The following is a 21,276-nucleotide window of genomic DNA, read 5'->3' on the forward strand; positions in this document are numbered from 1 at the left end:
TGCATTCTGTTGATCCTGGTAAAGCCTTGAACAGCAGCAGTGTCGGAGGTGTGGGGGAGTGGCAGTGGATCTGTATGAATGAGGGGCTGCCTGAGCCCAGTGAGGAGCAGCAGAGGAGCACAAGCCAAGGTTCAACTGAGTTTAGAATAACGTCATGAAGAAAAGCAAGGTGAGTCTTTGTGCGTTAAAGATGTTTCTCATGGGAAATCTAATGAGCAGCTGCTTAGGTTTAACTAGAATTGTAGTTTGAAATTATAAACAGGATACAATTATTTAAATGTATTCCCTTAAATGCAGAAGTTGATTAGCTTGAGGAAATAAAACAACGTTAAAATTGAGATGTAATTTTTACTGGCTTTAGTCCTCTTGACACATTTCTGGAGAAAGTCATTTTGGCTCCACGGCGGCAGCAGAAGACACTGCGCCTTTGTGCGCCTCGACGCGCGCCTCCACTGCGGTTTGACGCACACAAACTGCATGAGGAAATTCCTCCGGCTCTGATTTCCATGGCCTCTCGCCTCGGACACTGCTGGAGGATCACCTAGGCCTTGGTATCACTTGTTGAGATTGGCTTGAGATAGTCAAAGGATAACGGTACCAAAAGTGTGATAATGTCTTGTGTTGATTCAGCACCTTGTAGTCAATACCTCTTTTCTATGGACTTTTGTTTATTTGTACAAGACAAACCACTCAACCATGCTAACATTTTAAGACTCTAAAATGTAGAGCTCAGGATTTGTGTAGTTTTTGCCCATTCCGATGGATCAAGACTGCTGATCTGAGCTGGGACTGTGGTTTTAGAACATTCCAGTGAAGCTGGTGCTCAGTCTGAACACAAATCATACAAAAGCACTGACTGTTCTGTTTTTGTTTGTAGACATACAGTAGATAATGTCACAGTTCTGACAGCAAGACAAAATATTGTACCTGACCTATGTTCACGTGCACAACTTAATCTGATCATAATCGGATTTCTGGAGTTATCAAATTATTGAAACGTCATCTAAGTTAATTCGGAGGCAAATAACGGCAAACTAATGTGGCAAAGGGAAAACGTCAAAGAGTTAAAAACATTTTATAAGGAATTGCACACAAGTTACTGAAACATGTTGATCAGATTTGATTTATTATTATTGGGTTCTCTGATTATTCTAGTTCTGATATTTACTGGCAGTGTAACTAGTTTAGTGACTGCAAATCTGCATTGTTTGCCACTGTCCCAGATGCCCTCCCTGCAGCTCTCGGTGTTGGGCTTGCTGCTGGTGTGCGTCTTCACGGTCCTCTCTGCCAAATGTCCCAAACTGTGTGTGTGCGACCAGATCCAACTCACCGTAGCCTGCGTCAGCAAGAACCTCACTCAAGTTCCACCAACCATTGATGAGGTGGGAAAATGTGTTTTAACATTGCCATATGGATAAGATAAGATAGGAATAGGAAGTTTAAAAAAACACTCTTAATAGAAGAACTCTTATGAACAAAACCAAAAACTCTTATTAACAAAACTCCTGTAAACAGGTCCTCTCATCTCTTAATAGGGAATGGAGGGAAGAAAATAAAAAATAAAGATAACATAATAATAATAAATATAGCTGGCATAAGACAAATAATACCAATAATAATGGTAAAGTAAACACTCTTATTTACATCAGTTGTATGCACATGAATATGACATTAATTGTGTGTGAGTATGACAGTAATTGCACATGAATATGATGGTATTGCACATGTTCTGGGCTAGCAGTGTTTGTTATACAGTCTGTTAGTTTATTAAAGATCTTGTACCACTACTGTTATTTCGAGTCATAAAGCACATTTACAAGCTCCGTCATCTCCTTGTAGATCACGGTGAAGTTGGACCTTCGCGGTAACGACATCCAGGAGCTGCCCAGCGGAGCCTTCAAACACACCCCTTACCTCACCCACCTGGCCATGCAGCGCTGCAACATCCGCAAGGTCCGAGAAGGCGCTTTCCGGGGCCTGGGACGCCTGGTCTTTCTCAACCTGGCAAATAACAACATTGACATCCTCTATCAGGTAGTAACAGCTATAGATTAGCAATAATAATAATAATAATAATAACTTTTATTTATATAGCGCTAAAATACTAGTGTTAGTCATACATGTTTCTGTAATTGACTAGATATTTCAACTAATTGTTCTTTTTTTTTTTAACATAGATTAAATTTTTTAGACATGTTAGCCCTGTAAATGAGTACAATTCTAGCCACGTAATTGCACTTACCAGTAATTACATTTAAAATCACATTTGTTAAGTCCCAATTGTCCCAATCCTTTACTGTCTCGCCTCTGTCTCTGCTCCTTTCCACTTCTACAAACTCACATAACAGCGCCAGTGGTTGAACGTATTCAAGTACAAAGTAAAAGTACTGTACTTTAATAAAAAAAAATATAACAGGTTGTCCTGTTATTTCCAATTATGACTTATTTATTAGGTGGGACAGCGCATGTGGTAAATATTCATCATAGTTCTACATCCATTAAGTTGTACTTTTTGAAGAATTTTTGAAAAAACATACTTTAGAATTACAGGAAGTAGTAGTGCCGACTTCTAAAACAGAATCCCTCTGTGATGTCATCAATATGCAACAACAACAACAACAACAACAACAACAACTTACTGACACAATTTTGTCAATAAGTTGATCTTCCAACAAAAAATTGCATTATTTTGTTGGTCAAATAATAACTATTGTGTAATTTATATGGATCTTGTTTTCAGTCTGGTTGCTAGGTAACAGTTGTGGAAATACCTCTGCCAAGACATATTTGCTGCCCATGACCAACCAGAAAAGTTACTTACAGAAAAGTTCATTTATTTTTAGGGTTTGAGACTGCTTGGAAATGGTGACATCTTGCCTTAAAATGTTGAGTTTAAGACAAAAAATAAGCTCAAATCATTTGAAGATTTAATAGTTCTCAAAACGTTTACTTAGGGTTAGCACCTACATTTTTCAACCTGTACTTCAATACTTGTGGATATTTTTATATGATACTTTTACTTGTGTACTTGAGTACCGTCCTGTACCTACAGTGAGTTAACTTGAGAATGTCTTCCGCCACTGAAAAGCACCGCCTCGCCTGCTCTGATTGGCCAGAGCTCTGAGAATATGCAGATTGCTCTTTAAAACAACTTAATTTGGCTTTAAACTGTTAAATCAATCAATCAATCAATCAATCAACCACGTTTTGTATAAATAACTGATTTGAAATGCTACAAAATTTGCCTTAAAAAGTGACTCGTACTTTGAGTAGTAATTCACATGTGTACTTTGTCCTTTAAGTACACATTTGGCAGAAGAATTGTACTTTTACATTTATACATTTTTAGCTGACTACATTTTTACTTGAGTACAAATTTGCTGTACTCTGCACACTGTATAATACGTCCCTATTTGAACTGCGCAGGAGTCTTTCGATGGGCTGTCCTCTCTGAAGCAGCTGATGCTCGATCGGAACCGCGTGGAGGAGATCCGGCCGGGGGCGTTCTCCCAGCTCGGCTTCCTGAACCTGCTCTCCCTCACACACAACCAGCTGGTCTACATGCCCAACATGGCTTTCCAGGTTCACTGCACTAAGCACTGTAGTAATGGTCGGACACCAACTAGATCAGACACCAACTGGCTCACGGAAGTCAGAATTAGTTCTAATATGGCGGCCCTCGTGGCGGCCAAAAAGACAATAATTATATGGCGGCCCTCGATACGCTTCAGACACTGGGTTAGGGTTAGGGACAAGAGGGCGTATTTGAACCCAAGAGATTAAATTATTGCCTGAGCTGTATCAGTGGGACCGGTCTTGGTCGCCGCCATGTTGGGGCCAGTAACGTACGTTTCGGTTGCCGCCATATTGGAATTCTGACTTCTGTGAGCCAGCTGGGGTTTGATCTAATGCCAACCCTGTAGTAATGAGGAACAACAAAAAAATCTAAATCAAGCAACAAAATAAATTATACTCAATGTGATAAAAGAATAGAGGTTTTTGGTTGCACTATATTTACCTGAAAATACGAGCATTCTAAAGGTTAAAGGCGCTGTACAAATTTTTACTGGCTTAAAAACATGAAAAACAGAGCTAGATTATTTTAACAGATGTATTGTTGCATCCTGATTTTTCCCTTTTCGCAATTTTAAGAAAGAGCGAGTTTTGTGTCACGGTAAAGCTACTTCCTGCTTCGTCTTGAATAAAAACCTCAATAATTAGATGCAGACAGCACACAGCGGTCTGATTCTGACCATAGAATATCTTTGCTGGGGCAAAACTAATTTTAGTTTATTTCATCTGATACAGCCCCTTTAAGGTTAAGATTGAGGTTATTTTTTTCTTACAGTGAGTGTGGTCTCCTTTTCACAGATCTGACCTGTAACTTTGTCTGGTGGCGTCACCTGCTTGTCTCTATGAAGATAAATAAGTTACATGCCAAATTTCAGGACATTCCAGGCAAGGCATTGACATCTCCATGGTGACAAGCAGGTGGCGTAGACCTCCACCAGAAAAGTTACGTGCACCTATAACTTATCTTTATTTTGAACATAAAGAATGGACATCAACCTCTGCAATGAAGTGAAAATCGTACTAATATTTGCTGTTGTGAACACGTAGGGTCTACAGAACATCAAGTTACTGCGTCTCAGCCACAACTCTCTGAACTACCTGGACACGGAGGCATTCGCCGGGCTCTTCACCCTCACACGTCTCAGTCTGGACCACAACGAGCTGCAGTTCTTCCCCAGCGAGACCATGACGCGGTCAGCCAACACGCCATCGATTGTCCTTTAATGACAGCGATGTAGTGATAAAAATGGTCTCAGAAGCAGAAGGTGGCTTTAGTTCCCTTTTATAGACAATATAACGGTGCTAAGTCTTCAACAATTGTGTGATCTTTGGTTCTAATCTAGAATATTCTTTTTTGACTCACCCACAATCGAAATACATGACAATATCTCTGATTCAAACCCACTTTTTTGCAACAACTCGATCTGATTTTAATGGAAACAAATGCTAAATAAACGTATTAATAAACTTTTAATTGATCCTGTATTGTCCTGCAACTGAAGCCAAGTGCTCAGAAAATTCCTGTTTTTACCTACCCCCTATCCCCGCCCATATCCCTGAATTTAGATATGATTAAAAGTTAAGACTCCAACTTATACACGAAGAGTTTTAAAATGTCACTTAGCCACATTTAAAAGAACAAAATACTTGACAATCTGCTGCTTGTTACGGTAAAATGTGCCTATGAAGGGGCGGGGCTTATCAGTTGTGCTGTTTTTGACAAATATTGCTGTTTACGATTAACAAAATGTAAAAATTATGATCTACTTATGTTTAGTTCCACATTAACAACCTAAAAAAGAACTACTACCTACCACTATGCCTCCTTTAATGAACATTATTCTGTCATCCGTCTTGTCCAGACTTCCGGAGGTGACCCGTCTGGAGATGAGCCACAATCCCATGACGTACCTGGGAGAGGAGGTCATCTCCATGTCCAAGCTGACCCACCTCTTCTTGGACCACATGTCTCTGCAGGACATGTCCAACAGCGCCGTGTCCAAATGTCCCAGTCTAGTTCACCTGGACCTCAGCCACAACCAGCTGCGCGTCATTCAGCCGTTCTCCCCCGGGACGCCCAACCTGGCCCGGGTCAACCTGGCTGGGAACCCCGTCTACTGCAACTGTTACCTCCGCCCTCTACGGTACGCGCAGGACCCATCATTTATAGAACAAACACAAAGATACAGTTAACAGAGCACATTTGAACACAATTTGATAAATGTTTTAAAGGTAATTATCTGGACTATGTTTTAAGATAAAGATGCCTCGACTTCTGAGAAACTAGACTTCATACTAGACAAGGCACAGCAAGTTTATATGTAGAGCACACTTCATACACAAAGTAATCCAAAGTGCTATATAATAGGAAAACAGATATAAACATTAAAAATTATAATAAAATTTACTTTAAAAGGAAAAAGTTCGATAAAATACGTTCAGTCATATAAGATAAGATAAGATATTCCTTTATTGTCCCACATGGGGAAATTTCATAAATATAAAATTTCATAAATAATATGCACAGATAAACAGAACCGTTTAAAATCTAGATCTGAACATTGTCAGAGTAGAAGCTCTCCGTGTTTAGTCCGGACTCTGGCACCAGCAGGAGGCCGGCCCATGTTTAGTCCGGACTCTGGGCACCAGCAGGAGGCCGGTCCGTGTTTAGTCCGGACTCTGGCACCATTAGGAGGCCGGCCCATGTTTAGTCCGGACTCTGGCACCAGCAGGAGGCCGGCCCATGTTTAGTCCGGACTCTGGCACCAGCAGGAGGCCGGTCCGTGTTTAGTCCGGACTCTGGCACCAGCAGGAGGCCGGCCCATGTTTAGTCCGGACTCTGGCACCAGCAGGAGGCCGGCCCATGTTTAGTCCGGACTCTGGCACCAGCAGGAGTCCGGTCCATGTTTAGTCCGGACTCTGGCACCAGCAGGAGGCCGGTCCATAATTAGTCCGGACTGTGGCACCAGTAGGAGGCCGGTCCATGTTTAGTCCGGACTCTGGCACCAGCAGGAGGCCGGTCCATAATTAGTCCGGACTCTGGCACCAGCAGGAGGCCGGTCCCTGTGCTCCTCAGAGTCCGAGATGGTTCAAATGGCATTTACATGACTTTACATGACTTTGTTCTGGACTTTATATCTGCTAAATTTTATGCTCCTTCAGATTGAAATTTACTTTTGGATGTAATTGGAAATGTTGATTTTAAAACAATGTGTGTATAATTTCTATCGTTTAAACTTTTTATACGACAGATCACTTCTGGACAAATGAGGGAGAAAAGACAAATATATTCGCTGAATCCCATGCATTTCAGTCGTTTTGTAGAAGTCTAAACTACAAGAGTTTATGCACAAAATCAAACATAAATTATTTGCTCCAACTTTATATTATATACCGGTACACTGTATATAATATAATACACTAATATATATTTTTATCATATTTAGGTCTGGGTGATGTCTTGATAAATGCAAGACTCTCAGCTCAAAAGCCCATATAAAACGAGTATGTGCTTACGTTAAAGTATTGTATTTAAAAGGTGCACTATGTCTATGTAACTTTGCCTGGAAATTTCCACAGTATGGCATTAAATTCAAATCTCCATTGAGACAATGCTAAGTTACAGGTCACTTCAGTGAAAAGGCTACCTCGCTCACATTAAGAATGCTTATGACCAATACAAACACCTACCAGCTGCGAATAATGTCATGTAATGCATAATGGGACTTTTATTTGGCATTTTCTATTGTAGTTCTATTTTGTATTGTGATTTGTATTATTATATTCGGCTTTGGTTCCAGAGAGTGGGGCATAATCAGTAAAGTGAAGCTGCTCGGCACATGTGGGGGGCCGGCTCATCTGTCCGGAGAGAACATCGGGGCGGTGTATCCTAAAGACCTGCGCTGTCAGAGCCACGACGCCATGCTGAAGGCGGAGTACGAGGAGGCCAACAGGAACACCCCGCCTCCCACTGCCCAACCAGAGAACAAGATCAAGTGTCCGGCCAACTGCGTGTGTCAGGTGACAGTCTGGATTTATTTATTTGAATGATTTCTGGTTGAACAAGCGGGGCTTAATGCAATGGTTTTTCTTAAGTAGCTGCATTTTCATTTGTCTTTACTCAAAAGAAAGCAACACTGAATACATTTTGGGCTTTATACATTCTTGCTTGGTCAGAAGTGACATAAAAACGTTCACATAGTTTGCCACATGCTAAAACTGTAATTGTACAGGACGTGGTTGTAAATGATAATGAGACACTACAGGTGATTAGGAAAATAAGTTTTATGTGTAAAAATACCCTAAATGGCATATATTTATGTCAATCTGACATAAAGCCTGGTTTTAAATTCTTGCATATTAGGTGTATTAGATAAACATATTTAAATGTGTTGATATTATTATTTAGAATTTGAATGAAGTATAGGTATTTCTGAAATTACAAGAGTGGAAAGAGTGTGTCAAAAGTGTATTTTGAGAACTGACAGACAGAAAATGAGGAAAAATGCTCCCTCTCCTTTTGTTTCTCTTTTTTTTAATGATTTTGTTTATTGTTTATTGTATTTTATGTTTTAAATGTTTATCTATGGATATATAGATTGAATTGGAGCCACTACAGGCTCAGGTTTGCTCTCTCGACATCCAAGTTTTTGTGTGGAAACAACAAAATTGTTCAATCTGCACGTAAAGATGTTTGTTATTTGATGTAATCCATTTAGTACAATTTGGACAGAGGGTACTGAAGGATCTGTTTATCTAATTCTAAGCCTAATTTATAAAGTTATTAAAAGGTACTCGCCTCATTTAAAATGAACAAACTATATCCATATACATTTTTTGTAGCTAATCTGTCAACAAAAGGAAATTCTATATGAAACAATACATGAAAAATGTTAATTTGAGTAAACCACAGGAGAAGTTGCAAATTCTCCAAATGTAAGATTTTCCCCCATTCACCTTTCGTGTGTCGCCTGTGAATCCTGCAGATTGGAAGTTTTAACAAAAGTTAATTTACTTTTAATTTCACCAAGAGTTTTTTGTCTTGGCCCAGGCAGAGACTCACCACGCTTCATGTGAGAACCGCGGACTCGCCAAAATCCCCAAAGGTTTTGAGCCCACCACACGACTCCTGGACCTCAGGGGCAACAACTTCCACTACGTCCCCAGCGGCAGCTTCCCGGGAGTGGCCCAGGTGGTGTCTCTGCACCTGCAGCGCTGCAAAATCGTGGACATCGAGGAAGGCGCGTTTAGTGGCATGAAGGGACTCGTGTACTTGTACCTCTCAGAGAATGACCTCACGTCGATCAGTCCGGATGCATTCAAAGGTTTGTGGGAGTTCAGTGTTTTTATGTTGGAAATAACTTTTATCAATTACAGTAGATTTGGTTATGATGTCCACTGACGTTAAGCGACTGCAAACAAGCCAAAGTTGAATATAGGATATTGATGTGATTTAAGTTTTCAAATCTACAAATATTTAAGATTTTATGTAAGATTGGGCAGATTCTAGACACAAGAGGAAGCTGCGGGAACAACTTATTAGTGAGTTGAGTTTGATTGGAGGGGTATATGTAGATTCTGGTATTTTACTTTACTGGATTTTGTCTACTCAAAGTATGTTGCAAACATTAAAATAAGTTATTTTAATGCCACATATGCACATATTGGAGAATCAGAATGAGAATGACTTGTATATCTCACCAAGAAGAAAACCAGGAGAAGAAATAAGAGTTATCATAAAGAAAGAAAGAAGAAAGAAATGCAGTACTATTAATGTCTTTCTAAACCCCTTCAGTAAAAACTGAATACATTTACATTTAACTTACATGTTGTGAGGGTAAACTTTACAAGTGACCTTAATGTTGCCTTCGAAAGAGCAACGATTCAACAGTTTGATGGTGACAGCAGGGATGATTTCCTTTGTCTCTCAGCGCAGCAGTAACAGTCTGACCAGCACAGTGTGGAGCGGCTGTGAGGAAAAGTCCTCATTTCCAAGCAAAATACACACTGTGCATGTGTTCTGGATGTGCTCACTGAATGCATTGTTATAAACATTTGAATTGACTTCATGTCTTATCTTCATTCTCAGGATTGCCTCAGTTGACTTATCTTCATCTGGAGAAGAACCGCTTCACGATCATCCCAAAAGGGGCCTTCAAGTTGGCACCCAGCCTCTTGACGCTTCACTTGGAGAATAACGGCATCACCAAACTGGAGCCGGACGTCCTAACGGGGGCAGAGAACCTCAGATTCCTGTATCTGACTGGGAACAGCATTGAACACCTGGCACCAAGAGCTCTGGAGCAAGCGGCTGACCTGGACACCCTTCACCTGGGGGGGAACAAGCTGAAGGATGTGCCCACAGAAGCACTGAGCAGAGTGGGAAGCCTCAGGGAACTCCAGCTGACCGGAAATCCTATTCTGTGGGTGGGGCCAAACGCCTTCAAGCCTGTGGAGCGCTCACTGAAGGAGCTCTACGTGAATAATATGGGACTTGAAAGGGTTAGTGGTGGTTATTTTTTACAGTATCTTCTACTATTATTGTAATGAAGTTCGATTACAATGATTATAGTTCTGATTTTTTTATCTGGAAAATTTGGATCAACATTAAAAATAATTCAAAAGTGCTTTTCTAGTAGAGTTCCCCACCAACAGTAAGAGTACATTCAGTGCCACATTCTTTTATTTTTACATTTCAGCACTATTGGAGTCTGTTCCTCTTTTTTGTAAACACAGAATTTCCTTAAACAATATATTGTCTGTTTCTTTGGAACAAACAGAACGTGACTGTTCATTTTAACCAAATCCTGTAAATGTTTTCTTTTTTTATACAACAAAAATAAACACTGAACAAGGAACAAAAGAAGATACTTAGAGTATTCAAAGATTTTATTAAGTCCTTAACGTGTAGTCTGGCATATTTAGTTGATTTGGTCCAAAGTCTGCAAAATGTGTCCACTTTCAAATTTAGTTTGTCGAATATTATTATTATAATGTCGTCGGTTGAGTTTGTATCATCCAATTTTAAATGCAAAAATGCATCATTTAACTTTAATGCAATACTGCGGAAAAGTCCTATTGATGCATCCTAAAGGAGACATATGCAAACTTTGATAGATTTTGAGGTTACTTTAATCACGCATAATAGATCACTGGAGATTGATGTTGGTGTGTTGCAGATGTCCCCAGACTCACTGGCAGGCCTCGGTCCAGGCCTGAGGAGTCTCTTTCTGGAGGGAAACCTTCTGGAGGAGGTGCCTGACCTCCAGCACTTCAGGTCTCTGGAAGTCATTAACTTGGCTGACAACCCTCTGACGTGTGACTGCCCCCTGCTGCCTCTGCGCATGTAAGACTTTTTACAGCAAAGTGTGAACCAAGTTAAAGTCTGAATAACAGGTTCTCCCGTTTTTCTAATTATGACTTAGTTTGGTGGGATAGCACATGTGGTACATATTTATCATAGTTTTTCTTCTGTTAAGTAGCAGTTTGTGAAGACATTTAGAAAAATAAGTTTAATAAAAACAAAGGAAGTACCGGTAGTGCCGAGTTCTAAAACAGAATCCCTCTGTGATGTCATCAAAAGGTGACACTATTCACACAAAACATAATTCACACTTAACTGATACTTTCCTGACAGTTAAATGATCATTTAACAAGATTGGATACCAACCGCCATAAAATAACATCATTTAACAAAATAAAGGTGTTATATGCTATTATTGTTAGTCAAATCTAATCTAATGTGTAATTTATATGGATTTTGATCTCTTGGTTTACAGTATGGTTGCTAGGTAACAATTGTAGAATTACCTCTCTGTGTCATATTTTCTGGCCATGTCCAGGAAGTACAATTATAAACTTTAATAAAATAGGTAAAATGTAGTGTAATCTAAAATATAATTTAAGATAATAATTGACTTCAAGCCACTCAACTACAACCTGTCAAACACTATATTCTAGGACAGCAGTTACAATAACTCTTTCAGCAAATCATGTAGTTCTAATAATATATTTGAGTTGGTTTCCTGTTTTCTCTTTTACAGCTGGATTGAAAAGGTGAACCTGAAAGTGCGTGCCACTTGTGCCAATCCTCAAGAGGTCAAGGGTCGCCGGGTGAAAGACGTCCACATATTCAGAGCTTGTCCCGGCGGCGAGAGCCTTCCCTTGACTCCAACCACCACCCCACAAGTCCCCAGGGCCCCCAAAGCCAAGCCAATGCACCTCACCCAAAAGCGACAGGCGAAGTTTGTCAAAGCCGGCCCCAGGACAACTCGGAAGATCGTGAACTCGAAAAAGACCAAGAGGCGCAGCCCAGCTTGAACTTCATTAGGCGGTGTTTTCATGGAAGTGTGTTTTTGTTGCAAACTTATTATGGACTTTTCCTTTGGTACCATCATCAAATACTGAATTTTACATTCTTGTGCAGTTTGAGTTTAATTGGCAACAAGTATGTTATATGGGCCCATGATGTCACACGTCACAATCCCATTGGTCCGATACTGAAAATGTTGCTGATATTTGGCAGATATTTTTTAAGATGCTCCAGTTTGTCCTCCATGCATCAGATTTGTCATTTATATGGACTAACGAGTAAAAATAGAAATAGAGCAATTAGGCTTAACATACTGTATGTTTGGATAAATATGGAACAAATGAATTAATTATTCTGGGATTTAAGATAAAGTTAATTTGTAAACTTAAATGTGTGGGTCCTGTCATGGATCAGATAACTGACATAATAAAAATTATCCTAAAAATAATGTAGTGGCATAGTTTTGAAAGAGATTTTCAGATTGTTATTTTTGACCTAACTGCATTTCCTACCATGTTAAAGAGTTGCATTTACATTTGAGATATTTACAAAAGGAATAATCAAAGGCTTAAGTTTTTTAGCGACCACTTGCAAAGATGGCATTCAATTAGCAAATTATGAAGTGGCTTAATTTTATCAGAAGATATATTTCTTACAAAGAAAACATGTCAAAGTATTTACATTTGTAAACAATTATAAAAAGTGTTTTATAAAAAGCAATTGGGTGAAAATCAGCGGGGGCCAGACTCGGGGCCAGACTCGGGGCCAGACTCGGGGCCAGACTCGGGGCCAGACTCGGGGCCAGACTCGGGGCCAGACTCGGGGCCAGACTCGGGGCCAGACTCGGGGCCAGACTCGGGGCCAGACTCGGGGCCAGACCCGGGGCCAGACCCGGGGCCAGACCCGGGGCCAGACCCGGGGCCAGACCCGGGGCCAGACCCGGGGCCAGACCCGGGGCCAGACCCGGGGCCAGACTCACTTATAGATTCTTATCAGCGAGGTCTTCGTCTTCATCTTCCTGGTTTGAGCTGGCATGTTCATCACTGTTGTTTTCTCTGTCGTCGTCGTATGAGTCGTAACTGTCCCCTGCCATTTCCTCCTCTTCACAGAGCTCCACTCCAGACTCCATGGCGACCCCAGACACTGTGGTGGTCGTGACGTTGATCCCTGGGTTTTCTTCGATTTTGATTTTACTTAAAGAAACCTGCGTAGGATCTATAGGTGTCTCCATTTCCACTTCCTCCACTTTGACATGTACCGTGCCAACTGGAAAGTACATACATGTATTAAATTACTATATTTTCTCTACAAAATGTTAAGTTGCACCGTGTTTTTGTCGTACTTTGTGTCTGATCTTCTGGTTCCGCTTTGGGCTGGATGAATGGTGCTTTAAGAGGAGAGTACGACTCCGAGTGTCCAAGTTCTTCCATTTCTGGCTCGTGCACCATATCTTCAAAGTTTGTCTGGGACGATCGTCTCTTTCTATAATATTTTTCTGAAAACAGATGTAAAATGATTTATTAGACTGTTTGTAATGTTGTATACAGCGTCTATACACAAACACATTATCGCAACGTACTCTTTTTTGCTCCGTACACGTATGGTTTGCCCTTTTTGATTCGCGACTGCTCCGGCAAGTCAACTGCAAAGAAACAACATTTTTGGATCAGGTTTTCAACAACACTGCATTTGTAAAACTGGGTCCAAAAAAATCTAAACCTCTTATGCCAGAACAAGGATCGGAGTTGCTGGTGGCACTAAGCAATTTAAGTGAAGCTAAAATTAAGGTGTGAACGCGTCGCAATTAGCAAATCTCCAAGAAAAGGTGCCAACCCTGTACTTTAAACCTCTAAAAACATGTTCTTGTATTAGTTTATCAGGTTATATTTCCGTCTTCTCTCAAATGTGAATGCTCCTGGACATTGTTCGTCATAAGGCGCTGGTACAGCTGGCAGCCCGGTGTAAACGCTCTCTCTTCTTTCTCACACTTATTGTGCTTTATCTCCTATATTTTGTAAATATAGTTAGTATATTTTTTCTATTTTACTGTACGATAGGGACACGCGCTGGAATAGTTTTTTAATTCAACTGTTTTTGACTTTTTTCGGCTGGATTTGAGCGTTTTTCGTTGCGTTCGTTGTGTTGTGACGTGAGCTAGCTCCGAGCGAGCCCACCAGCCCCTCCCCCCGCGCCCTCCGGCCGCGCTAAAGTACGGCGTGTCGTCGGTACACGTTTATATACACGTTTATATGAAAGAGGAACTTCACGAACCATCGGGACACGCACTGGAATCGCTTTAAATTAACTTGTTTTGACTTTATTCGGCTGGATTGAGTGTTTTCGTCATGTCGTTGCGATGTGTCTTGGCTCTGAGTCCCCCGGCTCCGGCCCCGCCCCCCGGCTCCGGCCCCGCCCCCCGGCCGGCGCCGTACCGCGTTTCCACAAAGGAGGAACTCATGAAACTGCGGAGAACAGTCGTCTTACCCGGAGATCGTCACGTTATCCCGTCGCAATACTGACCTAACCTAATACTGATGTGCAATTCTGTCGTATGTGCAATTGCTGTTGGAATTCATGTGCAATTACTGTCGGGATCACATGAAATGGTATTTATTTATTTGTCTATGGGAGTTTTTATTTATTTATAGGAGATCTTCTACTTAAAGTGTTTTTCAGACTTCCTATAAGTGATCTGTTCTTCTGGATCTACCTCTGTATCTACCTGCGTTGCACCAATGAAATTTCCCCATGTGGGACAATAAAGGAATATCTTATCTTATCTTATCTTACAACTTTAAAATGCGAGCTTTGGACAGAATCCCAAAATCATTTAGCCCTACTTCCTTATCAAAAGTGAGGACATTATTGCCTTTAGTAAATATTAACATCTTTAAAATGTCTTCATTAGAATACAAGCAGTATACAAGAGGCTTTTGCAAAGAAAGAAGCGCATTACTGCCACATGTTGAAGGAGGAAATTAGGTGCAGCTTGAAACTTAACTTTTTCCTTTAACACACTGGATACTTTACCTAGGCCAGGCGGTGGCTGCAGCTGTATGCCCACCAGCTCGCACCAGCCGATGGGGTAGATGTCGGGAGACTGGCAGTCCACCCACTGGTCGAACTCGTCCTCCCAGCCGTCGAAATGGATGAGCAGGAGTCTCCCCACGCAGCGCTTCACCGTGGCCACACACACCAGGCTGGGCTGCATCAGGTCGGCCGCCTCTAGCTTCATGTGCGAGGAGAAGCTGTGACCTGGGTACTCCTGGAGAGAGAGAGGGAGAAACCATGACTTACCATACTCGTTGAACCTTCAGGCAATGTCCAGTCTAGAACTGTCCATACGACAGTCTGCAGTGCCTCATTATACACTTTATGAACAGGGAAGTCACAAAACAGAGTCTTATGGTTCTGTCATTTCCTTGATTAGGAAGAGGAGTACCCAATATTAAAACCCGTTGGCTTCCCTATGGACATTTTTGTCCATTTAGCCTATTTTTCCAAGTTTTGTTTGCCCATTATTTTGGTTCAGTTAATTATATTCATACCAAATTATGTGCTCGAGCCTTGTCAAACTTTTTGGTTCCAAAATTATCATTTTTGGCAACTGCATTAGAATATAAATAAAAATTAAAGCCGCAGTAGCAGCGACGATTGCTCTGGCCACCCGCGCGACTGCTTTTTGATCGCGATTGCCCCGATACGGCATTCTCTTAGACTTTATTCTTTAGACTTTATTCTTTAGACTTTATTCTTTAGACTTTATTCTTTAGACTTTATTCTTTAGACTTTATTCTTTAGACAGAGACCTGCCGCTAACGCTGATGCTACCGCTAATGCTAAGACCACAGCACGAGAGGAAATGTTCAATCAAAATAAAAGAGGAAGTGAAGGCATTAATTGCGCCCCTGCTGGCCAATTGTGAAAATACACAATATCTGCAATAAACTTTTTTTCATGGCGTCTTGAGAATATAATCCATGAGTGTCAAACAAATCAGACAATGTTGAGTTTTTTACACAATGGGTAGGGGGCGCTATAGAGTAAATTTATTACATGGTATTAATCATTTCTACTCAGACCATAAAAACGCATTAGTGAGTGAAATATGAGCTCCGTAGATAAATTTCACACAATGTGTAGGGGGCGCTACAGAGTAAATTTGTTACATGGGTATTTATTTCCAATCAGACCATAAAAACGCATTAGTGAGTGAAATATGAGCTCTGTAGATCAATTCCAATAGGTGTGACTTGTCCTTGAAAAAACAGGAAATTGATGATAAATGCAAGTGAACATTTATGTAAAGACACTTTAAGGGAACCCTTCATAGACCCCCCTGTACGAGTGTAAAAACATCATAGATTAGATTGGGCTCTAGTTAAAGATCTATCCTGCCTTAATAAAAAAAAAAATAGTATTTAAATAAAAAATAAACACATCTTTAACCCTTTAAATGCCAGTTTGAAACATGTAGAAAAAAAAATGTCCTAAAATTGAGATCTCTTTCAGAAAACTGAAGCCATAATGGGGTACATTTTTCTATTTGTCCAGAGAATGTTCAACTTTGTTTAAAATTAAACTTACATAGTTAAATAGATGTGCTGGTGCAGCTTTGGCGTTCTTCTCCTTTAGATAATTGGGCCAACTGAAATTCTCAGATTCATACTCTGCCAAACACACATAGAAGGTTCATCATTACGTACGGGCACTTCTTCTATTGACTATATAAACCGTAAAAAAAAAAGAGGAGGAATGCATTCACCATGAGGCACTTTAAGGGGGATGTCATTCTTTTCACAGAAGCCGATGGGCAGGATGGCATGAGACGAGGCGTGGTAACAGAACCAGTCAGAGCCATCTGTAAAGATACTGCCGTCGATACCGACCATCAGGTAGCCGTCCAACAACACCTGACAGGATTGGTTAGAATTAAATTACATTAACAGCTTAAGCCAGTGGTTTCTGAGAGAACATCAGAATGCAAGGACGACGAAGGTTCAGTTTAGTTTGTCAGATTTTTTACATTAAATTATAATTAGACAAGTCATGCAAACAAAAAAATACCTTTTGTACTGTGGCCACACAAATGCTCCCCAAATTAAGTGGGTCAATAGCCTCAAGTTTCATCCCTTGTTCAAAGAATGTTCCTTGCATATACACATATCTCAGCTGCGAGTGACAAAGTGGGATTAATGAGAATAAATCAATCTACTTTTGAAATAGTAATGGCTTACCTTTTTAAAGAGGTTAGATTTACTGTCAGAGGCACCTTTCAAAGGGGTTCCTTCTAAAATATTAGCTAAAAAAAACAATATATGAAGATTTTCAAAACAATTGCATTACTTAATCAGATATGTATAATTATACAAACCTGGTGATTTAATGGGATGACCCACGTTTTTGGACCAGCCAATAGGATGAAGAAGAGGACTGGACATGTGACACCAAAAGTCAGCCTTGGTGTTTTCAGGTGCATCCTTTTGGTCGGCGTACAAAAGTTGGAGCCGCCCCCCGTACATAGCATTCACAATTGCTATACGGGTACGGCTGATGAATTTAGGGTCGACCACTTCTACACGCATGCCAAACTTGAATGGGCACTTCAGGCATTCCGATAGCTGCAAAGTCAACTTAAATTTAGATAAACTGGATTGACCCACAACGAGACCTGACAAACTTGTCTGGGGCTTTTACTTTTAAGTAAAAGTCAACCGGTATAGTGCTGGCGCCCACCAGCTTCTGCATCAGATACTCTTTCCAGTCCTCAATTGTTGTTTTGACATCTGTAAATAAGTAAGTGACAAATACATATTTAATATGAGCCACATTCTGTAGCACCGTAACCCTAACCCTCATTCCAGTCCTATTGGTAACTGCAACTTCAAACCTTGCAAGGAGGCAAATCTGACTAGTTCCTTGCTCACAAAAACCTGTTGGCACATCCTTAACATTTACATGCGCGAATTTACCAGAGATACAATTTTACTTTACTATTATTAGATGGGGAAAAAACATGCAGCATGAATAAACTCTATGGGAGACAGAACTACCCGGGCACTCTAGCTTTAGGTGAATTAGTGAATGTTGTCAGGTTCTGCTCACCTTGAGGTGGCACCAGAAGCTTGGTCGTCATTGCACACCACCCGATCGGATGCAGTTCTCCTGATACAAGGCTGCTCCAAAAATCATAGGTGCTGTCATGCTCAAAGCCTTCATACCGCAAAAGAACTTTGTATCCTAGCCAAGATAAAAGAAACTTGAATAAATAATGACTGGTTCATGAAAAGAATTATATGCAAACTGCAGTGTAGTATGTGCCCACAACATTTGTTTAAACAAACCTGCAATTTGAATTACAGTGGCAATCCAGTAGACTTTACTGGGTAGAACAGCGTTAGAATTCAGGACCTCCACTTTTGTCCCCACTGTGATATCATCCCACTGGTCCCACATAGGAGCCTATCACAGTACATCTCAAATAATCAGAAATGTACTTCACTTTAAAACAACATTTAAAAGGCAAAACCACACATGTTGGAAGCAGGAGACGGATGCACCAAGAGAAGTTTCTCTATTCAAATAATAGCCCCAGTCAAAACCTGTAAGAACACAGTAACATGGTGTAACACTATACAAATATGAAAGGGTTAGTGAGGGGATGTAAAGATTACCTTTGGGGGCTGGTGGGGCTTGTGGTTTCTTCTTTTTTAGTACTACGGCGTTCTTTGAGGGAGGTCGCCCCTTTAAATAAAATAAAAATAAGTATGACTTGACATCCGCGGTGCTGTCCTGACCTTCTGCCCCAAAGACAGATTCATCCACTGTAACATGTAACAATCATTGGTTTCACACAAAACGGCTACAGGACAGTGGCTGCACATAGGCACGAACAGTCCGAGAACGTGACAATGTGTTCTCTGCTTTGGGGTGAATGGACAATCATCTCCTCCGGTCTTACCCTCCGCCGGACCGCGCTCGCTGCCACGGGGGCGCCGCCGGCTCTGAACCGGGACGGCACCGCGGTTTGCTTGAGCAGTGTGGACCGCTGCTGGTTCGGACCACGGCTCTGCTGAACGTAGTCGTCCGCTTCGAAATGCTCCCCGCACACAAACGTGCCGCGGAGGATGTCCTTCGGCGTGTTTACGTCCAGGTCCAGCACCGACAGCCATTGCGCGAGTACGGGAGGCCGAGTGAGCGGGAGCCGGTGCAGCACGAGGTCCTCCCGCTCCGAGCTGCGGCAAGCTTTAACGCAGCATTTAATAACCATCGTACTGCGGATCCACCACGAGCGGCGTCTTCTTTTACTCAACCGCGGGATTGTTTTGAACGCAAAGTGTGCCATCTGCTGTCCCAGTGCTGTAGGACAACACCACGGTCACAGCTTTATTTTGAAAAACGTCAGGGAGAGGGTAGAGACATTTGGCAAACGGTCGAGGCCGGTATGCGAACCCATGACGCCAGGGTTAGGGTTACCCCCACGATCGCATGTTTGAAACAGTTTAATACACTGCACCACCCAAGCACACAGAGGTCTTTTATCAGACTCTTGATTCGAGCAGTGGAGAAAGTTTACCGTCTTTGTAAGAGTAGCATTGATTTGTAAAAAGGCTACTCTCAATACACTCAAAGTAACACATAGTGGACATTGACAACTCAGACAATACTATACTATATTCACTATATTCAGCCAATGAGAGGCCACAAACAATAATGTGTAAAAGGACAAAGTACTCTTATATGTTTGGTATAATCTACAATCAATCAAGTTACTCTGCATTTTAGAGGATCTGAGTTTCACCTGCAGTCGAGCCAAAACAGAGGCCTTCCTTGAGCTTGATGAAAAGGAACGAGCACAGGATTGACCGCAGAAACGCTTGCTTTTTGAGTAAAAGGTGCTTGCTTCACCAACGACTTCACACATTTCACATGTAACTGCAAGAAAACAAAGATGTATCATTTTCACAACCAATGCAGTTGTAATAATGAGTTTGTTTATGACCAAAACTTACCTAACCGTCCTTCATGTGTGACTTTCTCTGTTGTGCGTCTTGGCTTTGGTTTTTGATTGGTATTGGATGACTGAAATCCAGAAGAAGATAGAAATGACAATAACAATTTTTATCCATCTGTCCTTACTAATTCCAGCATCTTTGGCAAAAACAAAGTCAGACAGAAGGAATTCCATTCAAGACTTTCTGACATCAACTTTCTATTGTCTGGGGCTTTTAGGGTGGTCCAAAGATAATCCAAACCCAGATACTTTTCAATACTTAAACTAATGTCAAAACCAATGCTATATAGAACAAAATTGAGCATTCCTGAACAGTATTAGAATGGTCTTGATCTTTATCAGCCCTACTATTGTAAAACATGGTCAAATTAAAAGAACGTGCCATTGGTTTGTGTTTAAATTGTTTAGTCTTAGCAGGGGAGTCTCAACTATGGCCCAAGGGCTAAATGTGGCCCTCAGACCATTATTGGCTTTGGCTAAAATGTTCTAAGGCAGGTTCTTTTTGCTTCAAATTTACATTTTATGAGTCGAGTCTCATAAAATGACTCCAGCAGTCCCAAGTACTGCTTGGGGTCAGTGACGATATCAAAAGTAGATCCCTCACTTTCTACCATGTTTTGCACATATACTTACAGGCACAGGTTGTTTTGGCCCAATGAGGCGGCACTGAATGGATGGCAGGCATTTACTGCAGCCTATCCCAATGCAGGATGAACAAGATGGAACATCAAACACAGTGGGGACTGCTCCTAGCCTGAGTTTTAGGGTTCCAGGAATGAAGTAATCCCTGCCGAAGTGCTCATTGCAGAGATGGGAAGTGGAGAAGGCAGTCCAGTTAGCACGGGTACGCTGGACCTGTTTCTCCCATTTAGAAAACTCCTCTCGGTCCTTAGGGAACTTAAACAGAGTCACGCCATCTTCTGCAGTTTTACCGCAGCCAAAAGCCACACAATGATAGGGCATCCTTATCCTTATCTTAAAACTCAGATATTAGTCTTCCCCGGCAAAATAAGCAGGCCTTTTCTTAGCCACGTTTTTGAACTCTGCAAAGAGAAAAAAAAAAGAAAACTATTAATAAACACGCCAGGAAGAACTATAAATCCATTTGCTTACATCTGTAATTACAGATGCACAATGTAACATTTCTGATGGATGGTCTGCCACCTGTTTATCGTTTTCCCTAGAAAGATCCACAATGAGGCATTAAATGTATCTCTCTGGAGACAAGCAGGTGATGCCACAAGGCCACGTTACAGGTCAGATCTGTGGAAGTCACGAGTAAATATAGATGTTTTTCTAAGGTATTTTATAACCTACAAACACCAGTGGTTGAATTAATGCACTGTAGATACGCAAATGCCATACAATGGAACATTCC

The 21,276-nt window shown here is 41.1% G+C and overlaps 2 protein-coding genes across 4 annotated transcripts; one reads left to right on the plus strand and one right to left on the minus strand.

Annotated features, from left to right (window-relative positions):
• Nucleotides 1–13: 13 nt before the first annotated feature.
• chadlb (chondroadherin-like b) lies at nt 14–11,892 on the plus strand. Its single transcript, XM_072455837.1, has 11 exons — nt 14–169; nt 1,224–1,382; nt 1,840–2,034; nt 3,427–3,582; nt 4,621–4,766; nt 5,436–5,717; nt 7,374–7,593; nt 8,624–8,897; nt 9,662–10,074; nt 10,752–10,918; nt 11,616–11,892. Exons 1-11 carry the CDS (start codon nt 155–157, stop codon nt 11,890–11,892), a joined length of 2,304 nt encoding a protein of 767 aa, XP_072311938.1. The 5' UTR covers nt 14–154.
• Nucleotides 11,893–12,602: 710 nt separating this feature from the next.
• Nucleotides 12,603–20,922, minus strand: l3mbtl2 (L3MBTL histone methyl-lysine binding protein 2). 3 transcript variants are annotated; one of them, XM_072456553.1, is made up of 17 exons: nt 20,532–20,921; nt 19,897–19,966; nt 19,686–19,819; nt 18,559–18,628; nt 18,419–18,486; nt 18,229–18,346; nt 17,990–18,124; nt 17,582–17,670; nt 17,259–17,505; nt 17,122–17,186; nt 16,952–17,056; nt 16,650–16,797; nt 16,472–16,554; nt 14,915–15,149; nt 13,464–13,526; nt 13,227–13,379; nt 12,604–13,150 (listed from the first exon to the last, which is right to left on the minus strand). In XM_072456553.1, the coding sequence occupies exons 1-17, from the start codon at nt 20,859–20,861 to the stop codon at nt 12,864–12,866; spliced, it is 2,400 nt and encodes a 799-aa protein (XP_072312654.1). In that variant the 5' UTR covers nt 20,862–20,921; the 3' UTR covers nt 12,604–12,863. The 3 variants fall into 3 exon arrangements, with proteins under 3 accessions (XP_072312653.1, XP_072312654.1, XP_072312655.1); XM_072456552.1 differs by having other exon boundaries at nt 12,603–13,150; nt 18,419–18,628; nt 20,532–20,922; XM_072456554.1 differs by lacking the exons at nt 19,686–19,819; nt 19,897–19,966; nt 20,532–20,921 and adding an exon at nt 18,846–19,201 and having other exon boundaries at nt 12,605–13,150.
• Between the last annotated feature and the right edge of the window lie 354 nt (nt 20,923–21,276).

This window comes from Eucyclogobius newberryi, unplaced genomic scaffold (assembly GCF_026437365.1).
Source record: "Eucyclogobius newberryi isolate DKJ021-1_F unplaced genomic scaffold, fEucNew1.0.hap1 SCAF_20, whole genome shotgun sequence".
NCBI classification, from domain to species: domain Eukaryota; kingdom Metazoa; phylum Chordata; class Actinopteri; order Gobiiformes; family Gobiidae; genus Eucyclogobius; species Eucyclogobius newberryi.

Bases quoted from the DNA above. Each gene is read 5' to 3' on its own strand.
- chadlb (XM_072455837.1), top strand. The intron at 3,583-4,620 runs GTTCACTGCACT...GTGAACACGTAG, and splicing joins TGCCCAACATGGCTTTCCAG to GGTCTACAGAACATCAAGTT. The intron at 4,767-5,435 runs GTCAGCCAACAC...CGTCTTGTCCAG, and splicing joins CCCAGCGAGACCATGACGCG to ACTTCCGGAGGTGACCCGTC.
- l3mbtl2 (XM_072456552.1), bottom strand. From the start codon at position 20,861: ATGCCCTATCATTGTGTGGCTTTTGGCTGCGGTAAAACTGCAGAAGAT. The intron at 17,187-17,258 runs GTTTGTATAATT...TGTTTTTTTTAG, and splicing joins TCATCCCATTAAATCACCAG to CTAATATTTTAGAAGGAACC. The intron at 15,150-16,471 runs GTAAGTTTAATT...CTCTCTCTCCAG, and splicing joins CAGCACATCTATTTAACTAT to GAGTACCCAGGTCACAGCTT.